The sequence below is a fragment of the Pipistrellus hanaki genome (assembly GCF_964339955.1).
Source record: "Pipistrellus hanaki genome assembly, chromosome: 13".
Classification (NCBI taxonomy): Eukaryota; Metazoa; Chordata; class Mammalia; order Chiroptera; family Vespertilionidae; genus Pipistrellus; species Pipistrellus hanaki.
The window spans coordinates 19585149-19606011 of NC_140515.1; the positions used below are offsets into that span (position 1 = coordinate 19585149).

General features: G+C 55.5%; 1 protein-coding gene across 2 annotated transcripts in view; it reads left to right on the forward strand.

Moving 5' to 3' along the window:
* The window catches only part of IL17RD (interleukin 17 receptor D), a 69114-nt gene that overhangs the window by 22933 nt on the left and 25318 nt on the right, over window positions 1–20863 (forward strand). For both annotated transcript variants that reach the window (XM_084903123.1, XM_084903124.1), the window contains exon 2: window positions 19372–19429. In XM_084903123.1, the coding sequence (XP_084759249.1) occupies window positions 19372–19429 (58 nt within the window). The remainder of the gene's footprint in view (window positions 1–19371; window positions 19430–20863) is intronic.

Below are 20863 nucleotides of genomic sequence, written 5' to 3' on the forward strand. Positions count from 1 at the left end.
GTAAAGAAAAGGAATTGCACCGATTCGATGGTCCTTGGCTAGGCCAGCACGCTCTCCTTTAGGCCTCCTGAAGCCTCTGGGAGGTGCTGAAAGTTTACGGCTGTTTTGGTGGGGGCGGGGGCGGGGAAGGGAGGAGAGGGGGCTCCAAGTGTCCCTTTAGAAGTTAGTCTTCCTGCTTTCCGGGCTGTAAGTGTTGGGGCGGGGTGCTCACAGCCCTGGCCTGTCTGTTCTGCTCTTGCTACCAGGCCTTCTTCATAGATATACTACGATCAGGATGTTCCAGATCTGAGCCCAGATCTGCACTGGAACCTGTGTACCACCTCTTATCAGATAGTGTCTGTCTTCTTCTTAGAGGCAAAACCTACTAGAGGCTTAGTGTTGCTAAGAATCATTGATATGTGCCTCCTAGGCAGAGTTCTTCTGTTATGGAGACAATCTCAAAGGAGCGTCAGACTTTTAAAGATGAGATAGAGAGGCATTTGCTACATTGGGAAACTTCTGAGAGGATGTGGTTGCTTTTAAACGGGTGATTGCAGAAGTTCTTTTTGTATGCCCTTAGAAACGATGTTTCTGCATTGAAGACTGGAGTGCCGTGTGGTTAAGTGATGAGGGCCATAGCGCTGTTACTACCCAATCAGTGCTCATCAGCGATAAGCACTGAACCAGTGTGGTGGTTACTGCTTCCTGGCCTGCGCCTTTCTCTAGAGCTGCTCTGGGGGTCTGGAAAGAACCTCGAGAGGTGTGATACTCCTGCAGGCCTCTTCTTAGAGACGAATCGCATTTCAGCTTTGTTTATCCCCCTGCTTTTTGGGGAAGAAGGTTGTTGGGGACGAAGCCACAACGGATCCACCAGCCTGTCAGTGCTGGGGGGGGGGGGGCGGGGGGGGGGCGCATCTGTCAAATGCCCACACGTGTTGAGTAATGTCCGAAACAGGATGGTGTGAACAATTAATGTTTGTGTTTGTGCCTTGTGGAAAAATGTACAATTTTTATGAGCTCTGGACCAAAAAAAAAAAAGATTTGTCTACATTGAAATTTAACTTGATAACTTTGAGTCCTACCAATAATGTTGTAGCTTATTTTTTTGAACTTTTATTTTTCTTTGAGTTCTGAGAAATGGTTGGTTATTCCAAATGCTGGCTATTAGACCAGGTAGCTAGGGGCATTTGGATATATTTTCCTATATAATAAAAGGCTAACATGCAAATGGACCGACCAGTGGAACAACTGACAGAACGACTGATCGCTCAGACACACACTGACCACCAGGGGGAAGACGCTCAACGCAGGAGCTATCCCTGGTGGTCAGTGCACTCCCACAGGCAGAGCGCCGCCCAGCCAAAAGCCGGGCTCATGGCTGGCAAGTGCAGCAGTGATGGTGAGAGCCTCTCCCGTCTCCACAGCTGCGCCAAGGATCAGCGAGCAGGCGGGTGGTAAAGAGTGAGGGGTCACGGACTGTGAGAGGGATGTCTGACTTCCAGCGTAGGCCCACTCTCCAGGGAGCAGGCCTAAGCTAGTAGGCGGACATCCCCCTGGGGGGTGTCCTGGACTGTGAGAGGGTGCAGGCGGTGAGAGGGTGCAGGCTGAGTTGAGGGAACACCCACCCCCCTCGGTGCATGAATTTTGTGCACTGGGCCTCTAGTATGTGTGTGTGTGTGTGTGTGTGTGTGTGTGTGTGTATGTATATATAGACCTGGTTTAGAACTAGTGATTAGTTCAACCTTGCTTGCTCCTGCATTCTTGGGGAGCACTGTGATTTGGGGTCCTGTGTTCTCCACAACCTGGGAGTTGGCAAGGTCTTGAGCGGGGTGGGTGGCCTTGCCTCTGAATGCTGGTGTGGTGTGTGCACCCTGAACCGAGACAGTGAACCGCGAGCCTTCCCAGGGCCTTTTCCAGTGCCGGTGTCGCTTGCTTTCTACGTTTCCAAGCCGACGAAAAGATTTCATTTGGACGGTTCTTAATAACATGCTTCCTGCTTTTACGGGAAACCAGGGATGAGCCTGAACCGCAGCCAACGCCGGGGAGTTTATGTGGAGGAGTTGTTCTGTGTTCTACACGATCCGTCAGGGTAAGTGTTTGCTCAGGGACCCATGTAACCAGAAAGGTGGTTTTCATGTTGAAAACATCCTCCTTGACATTCTTTTACATGTAACCTATTTGATGTTCTTTATTTTAACTTTATTTCACTCTCCTCTGCCTTTTCTGCTTCCCCTGCTGTTTTCCAATCTAACTTTTTCTTTTTTTAAAATAATGTTTTACTGATTTTTTTTTTTTTTTTTTTTTTTTTTTTTTTTACAGAGAGGAAGGGAGAGGGAGAGAGAGTCAGAAACATTGATGAGAGAGAAACATTGATTCAGTTGCCTCCTGCACACTTCCTCCTGGGGATGTGCCCGCAACCAAGGTCCATGCCCTTGACCAGAATTGAACCTGGGACACTTCAGTCCATAGGCCGATGCTCTATCCACTGAGCCAAACTGGTCCGGGCCAATCTCACTTTTTCTATGTTCTTTCCCTCCTCATGCGCCCTCTCTGTGGTAAGTCTCACGAAGCCCAGGTCCTGGTCCTTGGTTGAGTTTTACTCCTATTAGCGAGCCCGTCTGTCCTTACGGTTCTGCAGTCTGACGTCACGCATGCCTTCCTGCCTTCCCATCCACGTTTCAGAAAGCATAGTGTTAGAAGGTACCCTCAGTCACCTCATCTTCACAGTTTGTTCCACACGCCCTTAAAGCAGAAAAGACTCTCCATCCCCAGTGACCTCTTTATTGTAAAACCACTAACCTTCCAGGATGCCTCAAGAGGAGCCCCCAAGTTACTTCTGAATACTCATCCTCACGTCTGTATCTCATTCGTTGCGAGGTCCTGCCATTTTTCCCTAAAAATGCCTCTCCCACAAGCCCTTTCACCACCTCCCCACCTTTGCCACCCCTCGCACCTCACGTCTGGACAGCTGTGGTGCACGTCTGGCCTCCTGAGCCCCGCTCGTCCACCTTCTGGATTCCTCTGCAAACGTGGCTACAGCACGGTGTTATTACTGTTGTTTTTCTGCTCAGAACCTTTTTTTCTTAAACTGTGGTGAAATACACGTAACATTTACCATTTTAACACCTTCGAAGCGTTGGGTTCAGCGGCGTAAGTACATTCTCATTGTCGTGCAACCGTCACCACCACCCATCTCCAGGGCGTCTGTCTTCCTAAACTGAGTCTCTGTACTCAAACCCTGACTCCCGTTCTCCCCGCCCCTAACCCCCAACCCCGAACCCCTCCCAACCCCGAACCCTTGCCAACCCCCTTTATTCCACTGTCTGTCGCTGTGAACTTGATGACGCCAGGTACCTCACATAAGAGGGATCCTACAGTATCTGTCCTTTTGTGCCCATGTCAGATTTAAAGCTTATATTTAGTGATCCTCATCTTTAGGGATTTTGATGAAAAGCTGGTAAAAGCTAAGAAAGGGCCCTTGTTTTCGAGTCTTCTTTCTCTCTTTGGCATTGGGGAGCTGTACCTGAGAGCACGGCACTGGGTTACCCCAGGCGTAGACAGGAAAGCCGAGGAGTGCCGGAGTGACCGGGGAGATCAGAGACCGATGGAGACGCCCATCGTGGGCCTCTGTGGCGCTCATCCCAAATTTGTTGACGTTTTGTTGTCATGAAGGGACGATGGGTAGAAATTGGAGGTGGAGGGTGATTAGGACACCCCTCTCTCTTTCCTAAACGCCTCCCTCTGTCTTCGTTACAGGGAGTCAGGCCTGTCTTGAGAACAAGAGGCTGTGTGCAGTGAGACCCCAGTGCCAGCGTTTTCTGTCTTATCAGTGGCCCCTCCAGTCTGCAGGCCCTGGGGTCCAACTCATCCCTTTGATTCAACTCTCTGGTCCTTTGGGTTCATCCTTTGTAGCTGCTGTCTTATTGCCTCGTTCTTTTTTTTTTTTTTTTTTTTTTTTTTTTCTTTTTTTTTTTCAAATCAATCTTTATTGTTCATATTATTACAAAGGTTCCTCATTTCTTCCCCCCTCCACCAGGTTCCCACCCCACCCTCCGCCCCCTCCCCATCCCCCATTGTCCTCATCCATAGGTGCACAGTTTATGTTCAGTCTCTTCCTCCCTCCCTTTCCCCGATAGTAAATCCCTTTTCAGATAGTAAATCTGTTACTTAGCATTATCTCATATCAATAATACCTCCACATGCCCAATGATACACTTCACACAAAAGACATTTCCAAATAGGTCAACCAGCCTCATCCAGGCCCCACCCAAGGCACTTACAGATCAACACCCCAGCGCTATACTAACTCAACACATCCAGATCTAAGCCTTCATCACTTGATTCAGCAGACCCTCAAGTTCCCGCAAAAGTTTCCAGCCATGTCTGAGAGGCAGCCGTGGGCAGGTACAGGCGAGGAGCGAGCTGTTTCGGGCCTGGCTGCTCCGGGCCTGGCCTCTGTTGCTCTGGTTCGTTCCACAACCAGCTGCTCCGGGTCTGGTCACTGCCGCTCCCGACCTAGTTGCTCTGGACTTGGCTGTTGCTGCTACAGGCCTGGCCGCACCCGACCCGGCTGCTCTGGGACCGGTTGCTCCGGTCCCGGCCGCTCCGGGCCTGGCCGCTCCCAGCCTGACAGCCGCTGCTCCGGGCCTGGCTGCTCCCAGCCTGGCAGCCATTGCTCCTGGCCTGGCCTCACCAGACCCGGCTGCTCCGGGCCTAGCCGCTCCCAGCCTGGCAGCCGCTGCTCCTGGCCTGGCCGCACCAGACCCGGCTGTTCCGGGCCTGGCCGCTCCTAGCCTGGCAGCCGCTGCTCCTGGCCTGGCCGCACCAGACCCGGCTGCTCCGGGCCTGGCCGCTCCCAGCCTGGCAGCTGCTGCTCCGGGCCTGGCCGCACAAGACCCGGCTGCTCCGGGCCTGGCCGCTCCCAGCCTGGCAGTCGCTGCTCCGGGCCTGGCCGCACCAGACCCGGCTGCTCCGGGCCTGGACGCTCCCAGCCTGTTATTGCCTCGTTCTTGTCTCCTTTCTCCGTCTGACCCATTGCTGCCTCGGCCTGGGTCAGAGACCCTTTCCCTGAGCTCCTGCCTGCCAGGTCAGGCTCGTGCCCACACGTGAGGGACCACTGTGTTCAGGTCTTATCTGCCTCCAAGATGCACCATACGCAGAACACAGGCCACTGTCCAGCCCACCCCTCTGATGCCCACACTTCCAGGCCAGGCCGCAGAGGGTGGGGTTGCCGGACATGTCTGCTCCGGCTCCACATCATCCCGAGGAGTAGCAGCCGGGTATGGAATGTTTACCCTGTGGATGGTGTGGTGCTCCCAGGTGCTCTGTGAGTTCCCCTCCCCACCTGCACACTGGGCGTGCCCTGGGGTCCAGACTGAGACCTGCCTCTTCGGTGAGGACCGGTCCCTGAGCAGCCTTCCTCTGTTTGCGGCCCCTTCTCTCCCTTCTCTGAGATCCTACTTCACCAGGAACTCAATCGCATGATTTAGCACCATGGTCGGCAGACTGCGGCTCGAGAGCCACATGTGGCTCTTGGGCCCCTTGAGTGTGGCTCTTCCACAAGATACCACGGCCTGGGCGAGTCTATTTTGAAGAAGAGGCGTTAGAAGAAGTTTAAGAAATGTGGCTCTCCAAAGAAATATCAATCGTTGTCCTGTTGATATTTGGCTCTGTTGACTAAGGAGTTTGCCGACCACTAACTTAGCACATTCATTCTACTGTATAAGGTATCGTGTTATGGCCTCTAATCTTATGTCTTGAGTCATTAATCTAGAGTTTTTATTTAAAACGGATTTTGTTTTGTCTTTCAAAATGAATTGCAAACTCGTGGAGGTGGCTTAACGCTCCATCTCTCAAAATGGCCCTCCCAGTGGAAAGCCTATTTCTCTGAGACATCGGCGGATACATTCTGGGGCATTGGCTGCAGTTTTTCATGAACAAATGATGGATACATTTCCCAAGACACCTCTCTATAAATTTGCTTTTTGACCTGAAGATGTCACACTTGTTCCTCTCTCTTCAAATGGGCCGTCCCCCCTCTTTTCCTCTTGACCTTAGATGATGATGTCACCACACACTTAACCAAGGACGCGGCAGCTGGTGGGACCCTCACCTCCCCACCATCTCATCCCCCGCCTGAGCATCATTCGTACCACACGGGTTGCCTTCAGGGAATGGGAATGAAGGCCACCAACTCCACGGTCTCCTCTCGTCTCTCCTTTGCCTTAAATTTGTAAATTTATAAAAATAAAAAAGCCCTCTTCAACAGAGAAGCCTATCATCCCACTCTTAGGATTCTTTGTTTGAGAACCACGGTTCACACCCGTTGTGGGCAGTAGGGGAAGAGGCGGAGCAGATGTGGTACATTTCCCAGCCCCCTGCCAGCATGCCCTGGGTTGGCCTGTCTGTCTGGACATCTCCTCCTCAGGGACCTGTGAGTGTACAGATCTGCTGGTCTGACCACCTGGTCCCATGTCCACCCAGCTCCCGAGTCTTAGTTTGAGATAATTTTAACCAGAACTTTGGACTCTCTTATTTTTAAAAATTCTTAATCAGTGCTTTTGATCTTTTTTGGTAAGTTTCTGTTTCACCCTGACTTCATGACAAAAGGTTACAGGCTGCCCTGGCCAGTGTGGCTCAGTTGGTCGTGCACGGAAAGGTTTATTTCTGGTCAGGTTGCTGGTTTATTTGCAAATACTTGATATTTCTCACATCGATGTTTCCCTCCTTCTCCCTCCCCATCTCCTGTTCTTTCCTCTCCCTTCCTCTCTCTCTAGGATCAATAAAAACATTTTTTAAAAAGTTAGAGGCATCACCCTAGCTGGTTTGGCTCCGTGGATAGAGCTTCTGCCTGCGGACTGAAGGGTCCTAGGTTTGATTCTGGTCAAGGGCATAGGCCCAGGTTGCAGGCTTGATCCCAGTGAGGGCCGTGCAGGAGGCAGCTCATCAATAGTTCTCTCTCATCGATGTTTCTCTCTCTCCCTCTCCCTTCCTCTCTGAAGTCAATAAAACATATTTTTTTAAAAAGTTAAAAAATTTAACTTTTTTTTTTTTAATTTCTATATATTGCTTTGATTTTTGTAAACATGTCTCTCCCTGGGAAGCCTAAAGAAGGGGTCAGGTGCATTGATTTCTGCCTGTTGCCTGGCCTGGAAGGTTGTGAGAGGCATCGACTGGCCTCAGCCCCATGGAAGCAGAGCAGGAACCCACTGAGGCCGTTTAGTCCGGGAGGAGGTGTGCTCCTGCTGCTGCTCCATCTGCCTCAGCAGCACTATCCCCACCAGCTCCCACTCCCCGAGGTCCTCCCTGTACCTCCCCATCCACCTCTCCTGACACCTCCCCACCCACCTCTCCCTGTGCCTCCCCGCCCACCTCTCCCCGCGCCTCTCCACCCACCTCTCCCCGCACCTCCCCACCCACCTCTCCCCGCACCTCCCCATCCACTTCTCCCCGCACCTCCCCATCCACCTCTCCTGACACCTCCCCACCCACCTCTCCCTGTGCCTCCCCGCCCACCTCTCCCCGCGCCTCTCCACCCACCTCTCCCCGCACCTCCCCATCCACCTCTCCCCGCACCTCCCCATCCACCTCTCCCCGCACCTCCCCACCCACCTCTCCCCGCACCTCCCCACCCACCTCCCCACCCACCTCTCCCCGCGCCTCCCCACCCACCTCTCCCCCGCACCTCCCCACCCACCTCTCCCCCGCACCTCCCCATCCACCTCTCCCCGCGCCTCCCCACCCACCTCTCCCCCGCCAGTCACTCCAGGAGGCCTCGGAGAGGGGGTGCGGGAGACCTCCCTTCCCAGGAACTCCGCCCGCCTCCTCCACTCACGGGAACACTTATCTGAATCTGAAATGGACCGAGCCGGGGATACTTCATTTTTATATCATCATTTTCCCTCCTCGTCGGAATGACATTGTAGCTGTTCACGGAAATGAAAACAAAGCTGAATGCTTCTTGGCAAATACAATAATTTCCTGGCCTGAACCACACAGTGATTTAATTGGTATGTCATTGTGTGTGTGTGTGTCTGCATGTGTGTGCTTTAATGGGAATTCCATGTGGTATCATTGGGAAATTAGGAAAAGTAGAGTCTCGTAGATTTATTGCTTGTGGTCCAAGGGCAGACTGCTGGCTTCCCTCCGAGGAGCCGGAGACCCGAGGTGTGGGGATCGTCAGCGCTGGGACAGATCCTTCCGACGGTCTGGTCTGCTGTTTTAAAACCGGTTTGGCCAACGGTAAAAACCGGAACCAACAGGGAGACGATTTCCCCTTTGAAACGCGTGAGGCTCATCCAGATAAACGTGCGGGGGACTCGGCATCGTGTCAAGCGATGGCGTTTTACTGGTGAAGCTTGAACTGGGTTTTGGAATGTCTGGAGACGTCACAGCCGTGGCCTGTTCTTCGTTTGGAAAATGGGAGTTTCCGATCATCCCGGAGTGGCTCTTGGGCAGGCAGGTATGCATCCAAAGCCCAGCCCAGCCTTGTGTACGGACCGCAGACCCCGGGGCCTGCAGAGAGAGCGTCGGACGGCAGTGGGAAGAGCAGCTGCTCTCTCTGTCTTCTGGGCGCTCTCTGTTCCTTCCCAGGCTAGGCCGGGAACAAAGGAATAGGAGCCAGCGGCATGTTTATTTTTTAACCCGATTCAGTGAAACCGACTGCAGGCATGACATTTGTCACCTGCGATCAGAAAAGCGATAGCCGGTCTCCCCTAATGGATTCATGTGCTTAACAGCAGAAGTCGTTTGCCTTTTATATAGCTGCTTTGTAACCCTTGCGAGCCCCAACATCTTGAACAAAACGTTCATTACTGAGCTGTAACAAATACGACCTATAAAGGATTACGGCGGAGTCATTAATCTAGGGTTTTTATTTAAAACAGATTTTGCTCCCAGCCACCCCGCTCCGCCGTTTGAATTTCATTTTTAATTGCCATGGTTTCCCTCGGATCGCTACCCCGCGCCCCGTGACTTTCTGCAGACCCGCTGCTAAGCTTCCCAGCCACTGACGAGGCAGGCCTGGGGATGGGGCCCGGACGGGTTTCGCAGGCCCCGAAGCCTCCCGAGATCCTGGGTGCAAGCTCGCAGGGGTGCCCCGCTCCCACCAAATTCTCAAAAGGACCCGTGTCCCCCAATAAACAGCTCGCGGAGACGATGCAGGTTAGTAAATGAGAGGATCTCAGAGATGGGGACCCTGGCGGTGGTAGTCCTGCCGACAGGGGAAAGGTGACGGGCTTGCAGGATGCCGCAGCTCTCCAGCTCACTCTCCGGTCTGATCCGTGTTCAGAAGTCCGGGGATATCCCCGGGCCTTTAGCACACACATCTGGCACATCAGCCCATGCACACACGTGAAGGGGACCCCTGTGCTCACGGGCGCTGGGTGTTGCACAGCCTGGGACTCACGCTGTCCGAGCACCGTCGCCACCTTTGTTCGTTCTGACCCTCATGCACGCTGGACAGGTGAGGTGGCCTTGGGAACCGGCGGGCGGGCACCCGGTGCTCGGGAAGGGCCTCCGCTGGGAGGGGGACGACTGGGACGTTCACTCGGAGACTGGATAGTTTTCTCAAGTCACTCCGGTTCCCACGAGTCTGGGAAAAGCGAGACTGCTGCGAATGGCCCCCGAGTGTGTGGTGGGCCGGGGGGGAGGCTGCGGTGGGGAGCGGGGGTGGCGGGGCTTGTTCGCATGCTTGTTAACATTTGAGGGTCTTTGACAAAGGAAGTCTAATGCCTTGCCCCCGTCAGCCGGCGATTGCCCCCGGGGGGCCCCGCGGTGCACAGGAAGTCAGACACTAATGATGTTAGTGGAGGGACAAAGGCGCCCGGCCCGGGAAGGGCCTAATTGCTGTGTCCGGCTCCCAGGCGGCCAGCCCGAAGCGGGAGGGGGCTGGGCAGGATGCACTAAGTGTTAACACCTGGAGCTGGAGCTCTGCCTTCCTGGAGCTTTTTTTTCTTTCTTTCTTCTGTGTGGCTGGGTGTGTGTGCACACACATAGATACACACGCACAAATCCGGCTGCGTCGCAGAGGGGCGTTTTGGGATGTGGTATCTAAGAGACTAGAAGGAAATGGTTCAAGCAGAAGGTCATACTGAGCCAGGGCAGGGCTGACAGCCGGAGGCCTGAGCCGTCTCCGCGGCCCGAGGGGCTGGGTGACGGTCACCGTTCTCTCCTGGGAACGCCTCCCCTTGCAGATGGGCAGGTACATAGTCGAAGGGTCGCTGTGGCTTGGGCTTGGAACAGTTGAGTCAGAACCGGTGGGAGCATGCTCTGGAGCAGTGGTCGGCAAACTCATTAGTCAACAGAGCCAAATATCAACAGTACAACGATTGGAATGTCTTTTGAGAGCCAAGTTTTTTAAACTTAAACTTCTTCTAACACCACTTCTTCAACGTAGACTCACCCAGGCCATGGTATTTTGTGGAAGAGCCACACTCAAGGGGCCAAAGAGCCGCATGTGGCTTGCGAGCCGCAGTTCGCTGGCCCTGGGGGGAAGTGAGGAGGGTCTTCATCTCTATCTTGCTCGAGCCGGAGTCGCAGGGAGGAGGGGCTCTGGCAGGACGTTGGCTGACGGGGGCCCCTACCAGCACCCACGGGGAGCGAGGTTGCAGATGTGTGTATCTGAGTTCACACCCGGAAGAGTGTGTTGGAGGGGTTGCAGCCTAGGGAAGCCCAGAGGCACCCCCATGTCACTAAGTGGGGTCTCTGGATGCTTCATGTTCGCACGTGGCTGTGGCCCAGGGGCCTGTGAAGCCCCCGATGGCCGTGGGGCGCTCTGGGAATGCCCCCACATTGTGTGAGGGACGTGTCCGGGGAAATCAGATAAGGCCTATTTCACAGGGTTCCCCTGTGGGCTCTCGGGACCCTCTCCCCTTCACAGCAGCAGGGTCAGCAGAGTAAAAAGGGCACCCCCGTGCGTGGCTGTGGACCGAGGGGCCTGCCCGGGTCCCTCCCGCAGCCGGGTGGCGGGGACGCTTTGCGCACAGGTGGGTTCGCTGGGATTCCTGCAGCCAGGGAACGAGAGCGTTTCAAAAGGATCTGCGAAGCCTGTCTCCCTCCTGGAGGAAGGGGTGGGGGGAGGGGGCACAAATAACGTTTGAAAAGCGGCCTAATGTTGACTCGCTGCTTCCCACTGTTTCCGTAAGGAGGCCTCCCCGTGCCCGACCACCTCGCGGACGGGAATAACGGGCTGACAGGAGGGGTCGCCTGGCTTTCCAGCACGGCCTGCGGTGTTCCCATTAGCACTAAACCGAAAAGGGCGGGCTCCCCTAGCTTCGAGACACGTGCGATCCACCTTGAAGGAAGCACATGTGCGGAGACCTTGCCTGGCGGGAGGAGGCTGGGTCCCCATGGCAACATCACAATCCCCCGCGTCTGCAGGCATTGGTGCTGTGAAAGCAGAATCCCAGATGTGATACGGGGCTCGGAGGCTCCGTCCGGGGCCTCGGAAGCGGTATTTGAAGTCGGCACCGTTCCGCGCGCCTCCTGTGTGGTCCCGAGGCCCTTTATTAGTGATTTTGTTTTGATCCGGACATTTCCTCCGAGCTTAGGCATCACAAGCAGGCCCACGGCCTTGCCTTCTCCTCCATTGTTAATCACTGTTTTGCCCTCTGGAGCGAAGTCTTTGTGGCTACCTTCCCGGCCGGGCCGGGCCGGGCTGGGCGAGGGGAGCGGGGGCTGCTCCTCTGGGAGGGAGGGCGGGTGGGGGTGCGGATGGCGGGCTGTTCCCTTCCCGCCCGGTGTTTACGGAGCCGGCTGAGCCGCCCGAGCTGTCTGTGCCTGTGAGACTGCACATGGCCCGCGGCTGCCTTCAGAGCCGGCCCGCGGACATGCGGTTCTCATTTGCGTGGGGCGGGCGTGGCGTGTGCAGCGGAGGGGAAAGGCTGGCTCTCCGGCCAGAGGCCTGCTTTATGGCCGCCTTTAACGTTTGGAGGATTGGGAGAGTGGGACAATCCTGTCTGTTTGCGAGGATCGGCCGCAGGAGGACGCACGGCCCAGATCCCTAACAGGCTAATTGGACAAAGCGCTGGGCTTTTGGCTCCGTGAAAACCAAGGAGGCTGCCGAGCTTTGTTTTGTTTTTAAACACAGGGGAAAAGTCAGCCTGTGTGCGCGTGTGCGTGTGTGTGTGTGTGCGCGCGCTCTTTAACTTCATGTGCATGTTCCCATGGCAAAGCAATACAAAAATCATAAAGCCGGGAGCAGGGAAGGGCGTTTTAAAATGTATTAAATCCCACTTAGGCCAACACCCTTTAGAAAAGTTGCTGTCCTATTGTAATAGCCAAATGCATCAAATGTGGTATGCCTTACACTTAATACAATGCTGTATGTCCATCAGGTCTCAACTGAAAAATGAGAGAAAGCAACGTTGCTCTGTGAGAAACAAGTCATAAAAGCTTGAACACATTCTTAGCGTGCGTGAAGGGACTTCCTTGGCGGGTGGGGGTGGGGGTGGGGATGGGGGTGGGCTGGGGGAGGGTAGGGGTAGGGGTAGAGGTGGAGGTGGGGGTGGGGGTGGGCTGGGGGAGGGTTAGGGTAGGGGTAGAGGTGGAGGTGGGGGTGGGGGTGGGGATGAGGGTGGGAGTGGGGTAGAGATGGAGGTAGAGGTGGGGGTGGGAGTGGGGGTAGGGTTGGGGGTAGGGGTGGGGGTGAGGGTGGGGGTGGGGGTGGGCTGGGAAAGATGCTCAGCTGAAGGCTGGGGCTCTCCTCTCCGCTTGATAAGCAGGACACATGGTAACTTGGCATGGGCTGGCTCCGTGTTGGAGCTCAGAAACAATTGTCCCTTCAGCTTTCCTTGGGGGAGCGTGAAATTAGGAACATGTGTGTGCTGATTAGCAACATGTCAGAGATGAATCATGATTACGGCTTTGGTCTGGTGCACAGGCGATGCTGCGGAGCAGCGATTTCCTACCTCCTTGAGCAAATCTCTCTAATTAGCTTAAGATCTCTGGGTCTTTCGGGGCCGACGTGGTAATTGCTGGTGGGAACCCACGGGCACTCCCCCCAGAGCTTGTGTGTTCCCCACTAGACACCCAAGACCCCCCCCACACACACACACACCCAGACAGCTGGCTGGCACCCTCCTGTCTGAAGCTGGTTGCATTGAGATGGGGAGTGAGAGAGAACAGCTCCCCGGAATGTGGAGCGAAATATCTTGAATAGATCCAGGCGCAAGCTGGCTCTGTGATTTATTTTCCTTGTGTTTTGTGTTTGCCAGCATTCTCCTCGGCTTACATCACCTGGGGCTTCTCTGCCTTTGCCGGCTTTTTTTTTTTTAAGTGGAAGGTTTGAACCGAAGTAAGTGGGGTCTGTCTTCGTTTAGGAAACCCTCCGAACCTGCATGGAACACGTTGACCCCGTGGTCTGCCGCTTGCCCTCACCCTGTCCACCGGTCAGAGGCAGGAGGCGCCCGGCCCGCTGTTTCCTCTCAGCCTCACAGAGCCTCTGTCTTTGTGATCCCGTTGACACGCTGGAAACCCGAGACGGAGACACGGGTTACGGAAAACAGAGAGCCGGCCTTCGTTTTAACGCGTTCCTTTGCGCACCTACAAAAAGCCCAGCCTCTTCAGCTCTTTCTAATGCCTTTGTACACATTCCCCCCCGGAATCAGCTCCCTCAAACAGGACCAGCTTTCTGGAGGTTCCTTCATTGGCTTGAGAGCAGTCTTGTGTGTAAGCCTCGCTGTTGGGCCTGCCTTCCATCTGAATAGCCCCCCCCCTCCCCCATACACACACACTCAGCACCGTCCTTTTCAAAATTCACCTTGTCCAGAATGGCAGTGCAGCTGTTGTGGCGCCGGGTGGGTGACGAGCTCTGGGGAGCTGGGTCTTCAGGGCCCGGGATCTGCAGGGCCCTCAGGGAACGGGCCGCCGGTGCCCCTGGGGGCGCTGCTGGCTGCTCCGTGGCCGGCCGCCCGGCTGTCTGTGTCCAGGTCTTTGCTTCTGCCATCTCGGTGGAGCATGGGGTAGGTTTTTGCCTTTTGAATTTTATCCCTTTAGAGCACTTATCCTCGCCCCCCCTCCTTCCTGGGGAAAAGATGTTTTCTCCATTATGTTCCCGCTCCCGCGGTGCTCGCTGCAGAGCTGCAGGCACCCGGGGCCGGCTGCTCTCCTCCCAAATTAGAAACGGCCGCGAGGGTGGCGAACGGGTGGCTAATGAGCTGAGGCCGTGACACCCGCGGCCACGGCGCTGGCATTTATGGCTCTTCAGTAACAGGCAACAAACAAGTATTAGTAATTGTCAGCTTATTAAATATCAAAACGGGTGTAGTAGCTGAAAGCTTGGAATGGTTTCCTGAAGAATGACTTCCAAAGCTGCGGACCAGCTTTAGACGTTGCCTTATCTGTGCTTTCCGTGTGGGCCTTGGTTGTAAGTCCATAAATCACCCTGTCACACCAAGCCTGCTACTCCTGGGTTCTCTGTGTGCATGGTCCGGCTCGATCAAGCATTCACGAATTCAGACGGAAAACTACTATTTACCGAGGGCTGGCCGTGTGCCAGGCCGGGGCCTGTCGGACAGGCACTGGTGGGGGCACAGAGAACTGTTCTGGTCATTTTGCCTTTTGCCTTTCGTCTCTCCTAATCTGGTCCAACCCGATCTGGTCCAATGTCTCAGGGATGGAGTCCCTGGGCTGGAGTCCCCAGTTCCCACCAAGACCGTTAGCAGAGCCCCTTGGTTGGCCTGGTGGCCCGTGCTTTCTGCCACCTGCCCGTCTCCCTCTCTTCCCACAATCCCACCAAGGTCTGGAGGCCGGAGACAGGTCCCACCTGAAGGTCCCGTGAGCATCCGCTCCCCCGGCTGCCTCGCATATCCCCTGGCAGGGGATGCTTCCACGAAGTTTACTGGGGCAGGAATCTTTGCCAGAACGAAGACATAACCATTTCAAGATGTGTCCGATGCAGTGCAGAGTGCTGGGCGTGTGTCCTCACTCACAGCCCCCACCCCAGCCCTTCCAGGCAGTGTCCGTCCAGCACTTCAGAGCTCAGGGGAGGGGGCCCAGGAAGGGTTAGCGGCTTGCCCAAGGTCACACAGCTGCAGAATGGCACCGATGCGAACACACATCTGTGCCACCCCCGGAGCCCGTTCTGTTCACCACTCTCCTGCCTCAGGCAGGCCCCCGGCCCCCGAACCCCTAGGACGGCAACGCCTCGGGCAGCAGCTCTGAGGGCCGGTGCTCCGTGTCTGCTCAGCCCGGGGGGAGAGGGTGCAGGCACAAGCGGCGGGTTTGCTTGTGGGCGTGTGCGGGAGGTGGCGAGTGACAGCTCACACGTGTGTGACATTGAAATCCATTTCGTTCATACTGCAGCTGAGATTACGTGTGTGTGTGTGTGTGTGTGTGTGTGTGTGAGCGTTGACTTGCTGCTGTGGTACATGACCACAATTCAGTGGCTCACCCTGCACACATGCATCCTCTTCAAGGTTTTGAAGCCAGGATTCCAGAATGAGCATCGCGGGGCTGACATCCTGGTGCTGCGGGGCTGGTTGCTTCTGGAGGCTCTGGGACAGGGGTCGGCAAACTCATTAGTCAGCAGAGCCAAATATCAGCAGTACGACGACGATTGAGATTTCTTTTGAGAGCCATATTTTTAAACTTAAACGTCTTCTAATGCCGTTCTTCAAAATAAGACTCCCCCAGGCCATGGTGTTTTGTGGAAGAGCCACACTCAAGGGGCCAAAGAGCTGCAAGTGGCTCGAGAGCCGCAGTTTGCCGACCACGGCTCTGGGAGAATCTGCTGTTGGCCTTTCCCAGTGCACTGGGAGTTCAGGAGTTCGTCCGCATTCCTTGGCTTGTTAGCCCCTTCCTCCTCCTCCTCCTCCGCCTTCGCAGCCAGTAGCATAGCATCCTTAGGGCAGTGTCTGTCCCTCTGTCTGCCTCCTGCTTCCGTGACCACACCTCCTTCTGACTCTGACCGTCCTGTCTCCCTTTTATGGGGACCCTCGTGATTACCTGAGCCCACCTGGATAATCCAGAATAGTCTCCTCAACCCAGGATCCTCAAAATTAGTGACACAGTTCTTTTCCCTGCGTAAAGTAACGCAGGCTCAGTGTGGGATTACAATGTGGGCATGTTAGGGGTGCTGTTATCCTGTGTCCCTCAGAGGGTGAGGAAAGCAGTCCGGCTCTCTGGGCTGGCCAGGCACACCATTTCTCAGGCCGCTGAGGGCTCTGGAGCAGGGCCAGCGGGTTTTGGGTGCGAGCTGAGGACAGCCCGCTGGCATCGTCTGATGCACATCCTGAGAAGCCAGGCCCTCCGTGAGGTCCGGGCGGGAAAGACCTTCACAGCACACGCAAGCACTGGCACCTGCGGTGGTGTCCTTGCTCCAAGCTCCACGGCCCAGCTCGGATGGCCCCAGGGTCTCTGGGTCTCTGGTTTTCTGTGGAGTTAGAGGGACCATTTTATATCTCCGTCAGCAGTGACACTCCCATGCTCACATCAGGTGAGGGTGCAGGCTGGCTGATGATCAGGAACACAGTGTGGTAGCGGCTGGGCTGAGCTGGGAAGCCCACGGGGGAGCGGGATTTGGGGCGGTAGGAAGGGCATTCTGGGAATAGGGAAGAGCCCAAGAACGTGCTGAGCTGCAGCGGGGTCTGGAAGAAGAGAGAGGAGAGCAACCCGTCAGGGATGGCTTAGGAGGCACAGGAAGCGCGTGGTGGGCCTGGAGCAGAGGGAGGAGGGCAGGTTTGCACAGGAGGAGAGCACCCTGGTGGCCAGAGTCCCCTGAGGTCAGGACCCAAGTCTAGTTCAGGGCCAAGTGCCCAGCCCATCATGGCCAGGGTGGAGAGCTCAGTGGGTGGTGAGCGGGTGCCACATGCAGCCGGTTCATGAGAACAGTCCGCACGTTGTCACAGAGACCTCCTTTGGCGGGATTTAGGTTCCCAATCGAAGGATACAGCACCTCTCCCTGGGGCTCCTTCCCACCATGCATTGCTCATTGCCACTGCCTCATAATGACCTGTAAAACCATGTTGCAATAGAAGTACAGGGAAGACGAGGAAAAAATGAGAAGGTGACAGAGGCCTACAAGGACGGGGATTGGTCCTGTGTGCCGTGGAGCAGGCTGTGGACAGGTGCGTTCGTTCCCCTTTCGAAAAGTGCTTTCTCTGCGTGGCTTCACAAGGCCCTCCTGACACTCCTTCCGGGGAAGTCCGCAAACTATCCTTTAAAAAAAAAAAATTATTGGTGTTTAAAGAGAGAGGAAGGGAGAGGGAGAGGGAAATAGAAACATCGATGGAAGATAAACATCACCTATCAGCTTCCTCCTGCACGCCCCCTGCTGGGGATCCAGCCCACAATCCAGGCATGTGCCCCAACTGGGAATCCACTGGGAATCGAACCATGATTTCTTGGTTTCTGGACTAATGCTCAACCGCGGAGCCACACCGGCCGTGCCACGCAAACTGCCTTTGTAAAAACCAGTGGAGGAGGCGGGGCCCACGGGGTTTGCCTGTGGTGTCAGCGGGAGGATGAAGGACCGAGGAGGTTACTGTGGGCCCCAATTTGTGTTTTTGTTTCCCTCCCAGGACGCTGCCTTTTTCTCTCCGTTCTAGCTCCGTTATCCTCCCCGCTGCTACGCTCCGGTCACGGCGGCGCTGCCCTGACATTTCGCACACTGCATGCTTCTTTATGGCTCTCCCCCCCCCCCCCCCCCCACCCTGCTACATGTATCTTGCATGCCATCGACACGGAGTTCTTGGAAGGCCGGGTATTGAGGCTTGCCTGTGTGCCCTGCCTGTGACCCACGTACCCAGTCTCTCTTCTCTGGAAGAATGAGCTATTCGCTCCCGAGGCAGGGACCCTGGCTGCTTTGCTCACCCCTGTCCCAGCATCCTGTCCGGCTCCTAACAGATGCCCAGTGAGGCATGTCGGGGATGGAAGAGGGGAGAAGGCCGCGGCTGAGTTCTCGGGCATTACCGACGGGCTGTGGGGTGGCTTTTTCTCCTGACCTCCTGCAGGCGCTGTTGCTCTGGTCCTGGCCACCTGGTTGGTGGTGGTGGTGGGGGGGTGTCCTCTCGTTGCACACACTGGCCTCATCGCCAAGCAGTGATGGCAGAGTTTGGGCTTTTCATAAGGTGGCCACATTTTCCAAAGTGTTCTCGGTGAGAAATTCTGGGATCCTGTGCTGGTGGGGGGAGGGAGGATGGGAAGGGAAAGCTGGAGAAGGAGGGGGACAGGGAGAAGGGGAGCCCAGGAGGCGTACGTTGGGCCGGTACGTCATGTTGATTTAGACTTTCTGTGACTGCGCACTCCTCATTTTAATGAGAACGGTGTGTGTGTGTGTGTGTGTGTGTCCGTGTCCATCTGTCCCCCTCTGCACAGCTGTGCTTTCCCAGGGTCCCGTCTGTCTGAGCTCAGGGGTACGGTTTCAGCGGGCACGCCGTGTGAGCACCCGGGAGCATGTGCCGGTGCTGGGCTGTGGCCGGAGACCCCGGCTCCCAGAAGCGCTCTGACTGGGTGCCTCGCCGTAACCATTGCCCGTTAAGTGCCGGGCCGCCGGCATATGGTTTCCCCACGGCCCTCCGATGGCGTGGAAACTTCCGCGGTGTGGTTGGAATATTTTCCCATCACTTAGCATCTCAGAATTAGCATGATTGGGGGAATTCTGTAGCGAATGCCGAGGGGCACGTTTGCAGGTCGTTACAGAGACGGTGAGGCGGAGCCCCTCTTTCCCAGGGTGGGTGAGCGGTGGGTGAGGAGGAGGCGGGCGCGGGAGGGTCCCGGGGCGCCCTCTCATTAAAGCGGGAAGCCTGGCGGGGTTGTTATCCCTGCCGCTGAGCACGCAGATGGCTGACGGCCACATCGCCAAGCGTTGGAGTTAGACCTTTTAACGTCTTTTTCTTTTCTTTTTTCTTTTATAACCCACCCTATATATTCCAAGTGAAGGCACGGATGCAGAGAAGAATTTTCTCATTAAAAGTAACAGCTTGTTCCCACACTCATTCCTGGTCTTGGAACGAGAGACCCGTTTCCTTAGGCTGCAGGAATGGCCTATCTGTCGTGGCTTAATAGAGCTTTTGGACGGGTGTCTGCTAGGTGACTTGATAACCGATCCGGGCTTTCTAACCACCTGGGAGGGCTCCAGCTGGCAACTCACGTCTCTCCCCCAGCTCCACTGTTAATGAGTTGTTGTTTGAGCCCCAAACGGAGAACAGCCTGCCCCTATTGTCTTAGGGAAGTGAGTGCTCACGGTCCCTCCCCAGGGCCCGCCCACGGTTCGGGGTCTCCTGGGCCGGAGGGAGGGAGCCGGGCGGCCAGAGGGGCCCGGAGCTGGGAAAGCGTGGGGCCGGGCATGAGCCTGGGTCTCGGAGGTCCTGTGTGCGGTTTGACTCCGCGGGGATCGGTGCCGGAAGAGCAAATTGGCTTCCCTCCTCATCGTGTTTTCTTGTTTTCCCGCAGGGAGTGGGGCCGGCTAGCAGAAACAGCGGGCTGCACAACATCACCTTCAGATATGACAGTAAGTAACTGGCGTGACCTCCGAAGAATGGAGCCCTGTGAGGGAGCCAGGGCTTACACGGTCGCACTTAGCCAAGGACCCTGCAGGGCCCGGGGTGAAGGAATCTTCGGAACCCGCTCAGGTTCTGTCAGCAGAGCTAAAGCAGCTCAGTCTCAGCTAAGCCCCTCAGGAATTTGGGACAGCTCAAGCCGTCTCCGTGGTGTTTGGAGAAGCTGTGTACGGAGGCCCCCCGATTGCCTGAGGATGTGGCCGTGGCCGTAGAACAGATGCAGCTGTCTGCAGGGCCACCCGGCGCAGGGGCAGCTGGGAGCGGCCGGGGCTGTGGCCCGGGCGGCCCTGTCCCCTCGGGGGAGCCCCGTCCAGCCGCCGTGGCCCTGAGGAATTCCCCCGAGGAGAGCCAGAAGTGATTTCCAAGAAGAGCGGGAGATTTGCGTGTTTCTGTGAACATTTTTTAACACTGGCATTTATTTAAAAGTTTTCGGAGACACAGAGTGGGCCAACGGAGCCTGTTCCAGATTGGCGCGCGGGCCTTCGGCTGGCTGCCGTCTCTGATCCAGGCCTGGGTTCCAACCCCGGTTCCCCGAGGATCACATTGGGCGATTGGACTTCTCCAGGCCTCAGTTTTCTCATGGTCAAACAAAAGATCAAATTTTTATTATTTTATTATTTTTTAAAAATATATCTTACTGAATTTTTTACAGAGCGGGAGAAGGATAGAGAGTCAGAAACATCGATGAGAGAGAAACATCAATCAGCTGCCTCCTGCGCACCCCCTACTGGGGATGTGCCCGCAACCAAGGTACATGCCCTTGACCGGAATCGAACCTGGGACCTTTCAGTCCACAGACCGACACTCCATCCACTGAGCCAAATCGGCTAGGGCAAAGATTAAATTTGTAAAAAAATTTCTTCCTTAGTGTAATTTTTTTGCATATGAGTGTAGTAGTTTAATGCATGTAAAGTACAAAAGTAAGCAAACCAACCTAAGGTGTTCCTCAGCATTATTTGAGGCTTACACACAGCGACCGCTCAGCGGTAGCCGGCCTGCACTCAGTGATTGACATCTGTCAATATTAGAAGTTATTCCAACTGGAGTCGGCACACAAGCACCTCTCTGGCCCCTTCTCTCACGGCTACGTGGCCGGCTGACATGTTTCCTGAGGGCAAGGCGGGGCGCTTTTTCTGACTAAGCATGCATAGCCTCTTCCTGGGCTTTCACGCCCACGAAGGTAATTACATACAATTGTGAGCATGTTAGCCTTCGGAGCCATCATTTACAAGCAAAAATGACAAGAAGGAGCTTGACTGGTATTCAGGGACCCCTGCCCTTGGACTCACCTCTGGGGGAGGGTTAGGAGAGTCCATGGAATAAGGATGGCGGGAGGTCACATGGGGTCTCTGGAGTGATCACAGCTAGAGCAGGGCCTCCCTGGG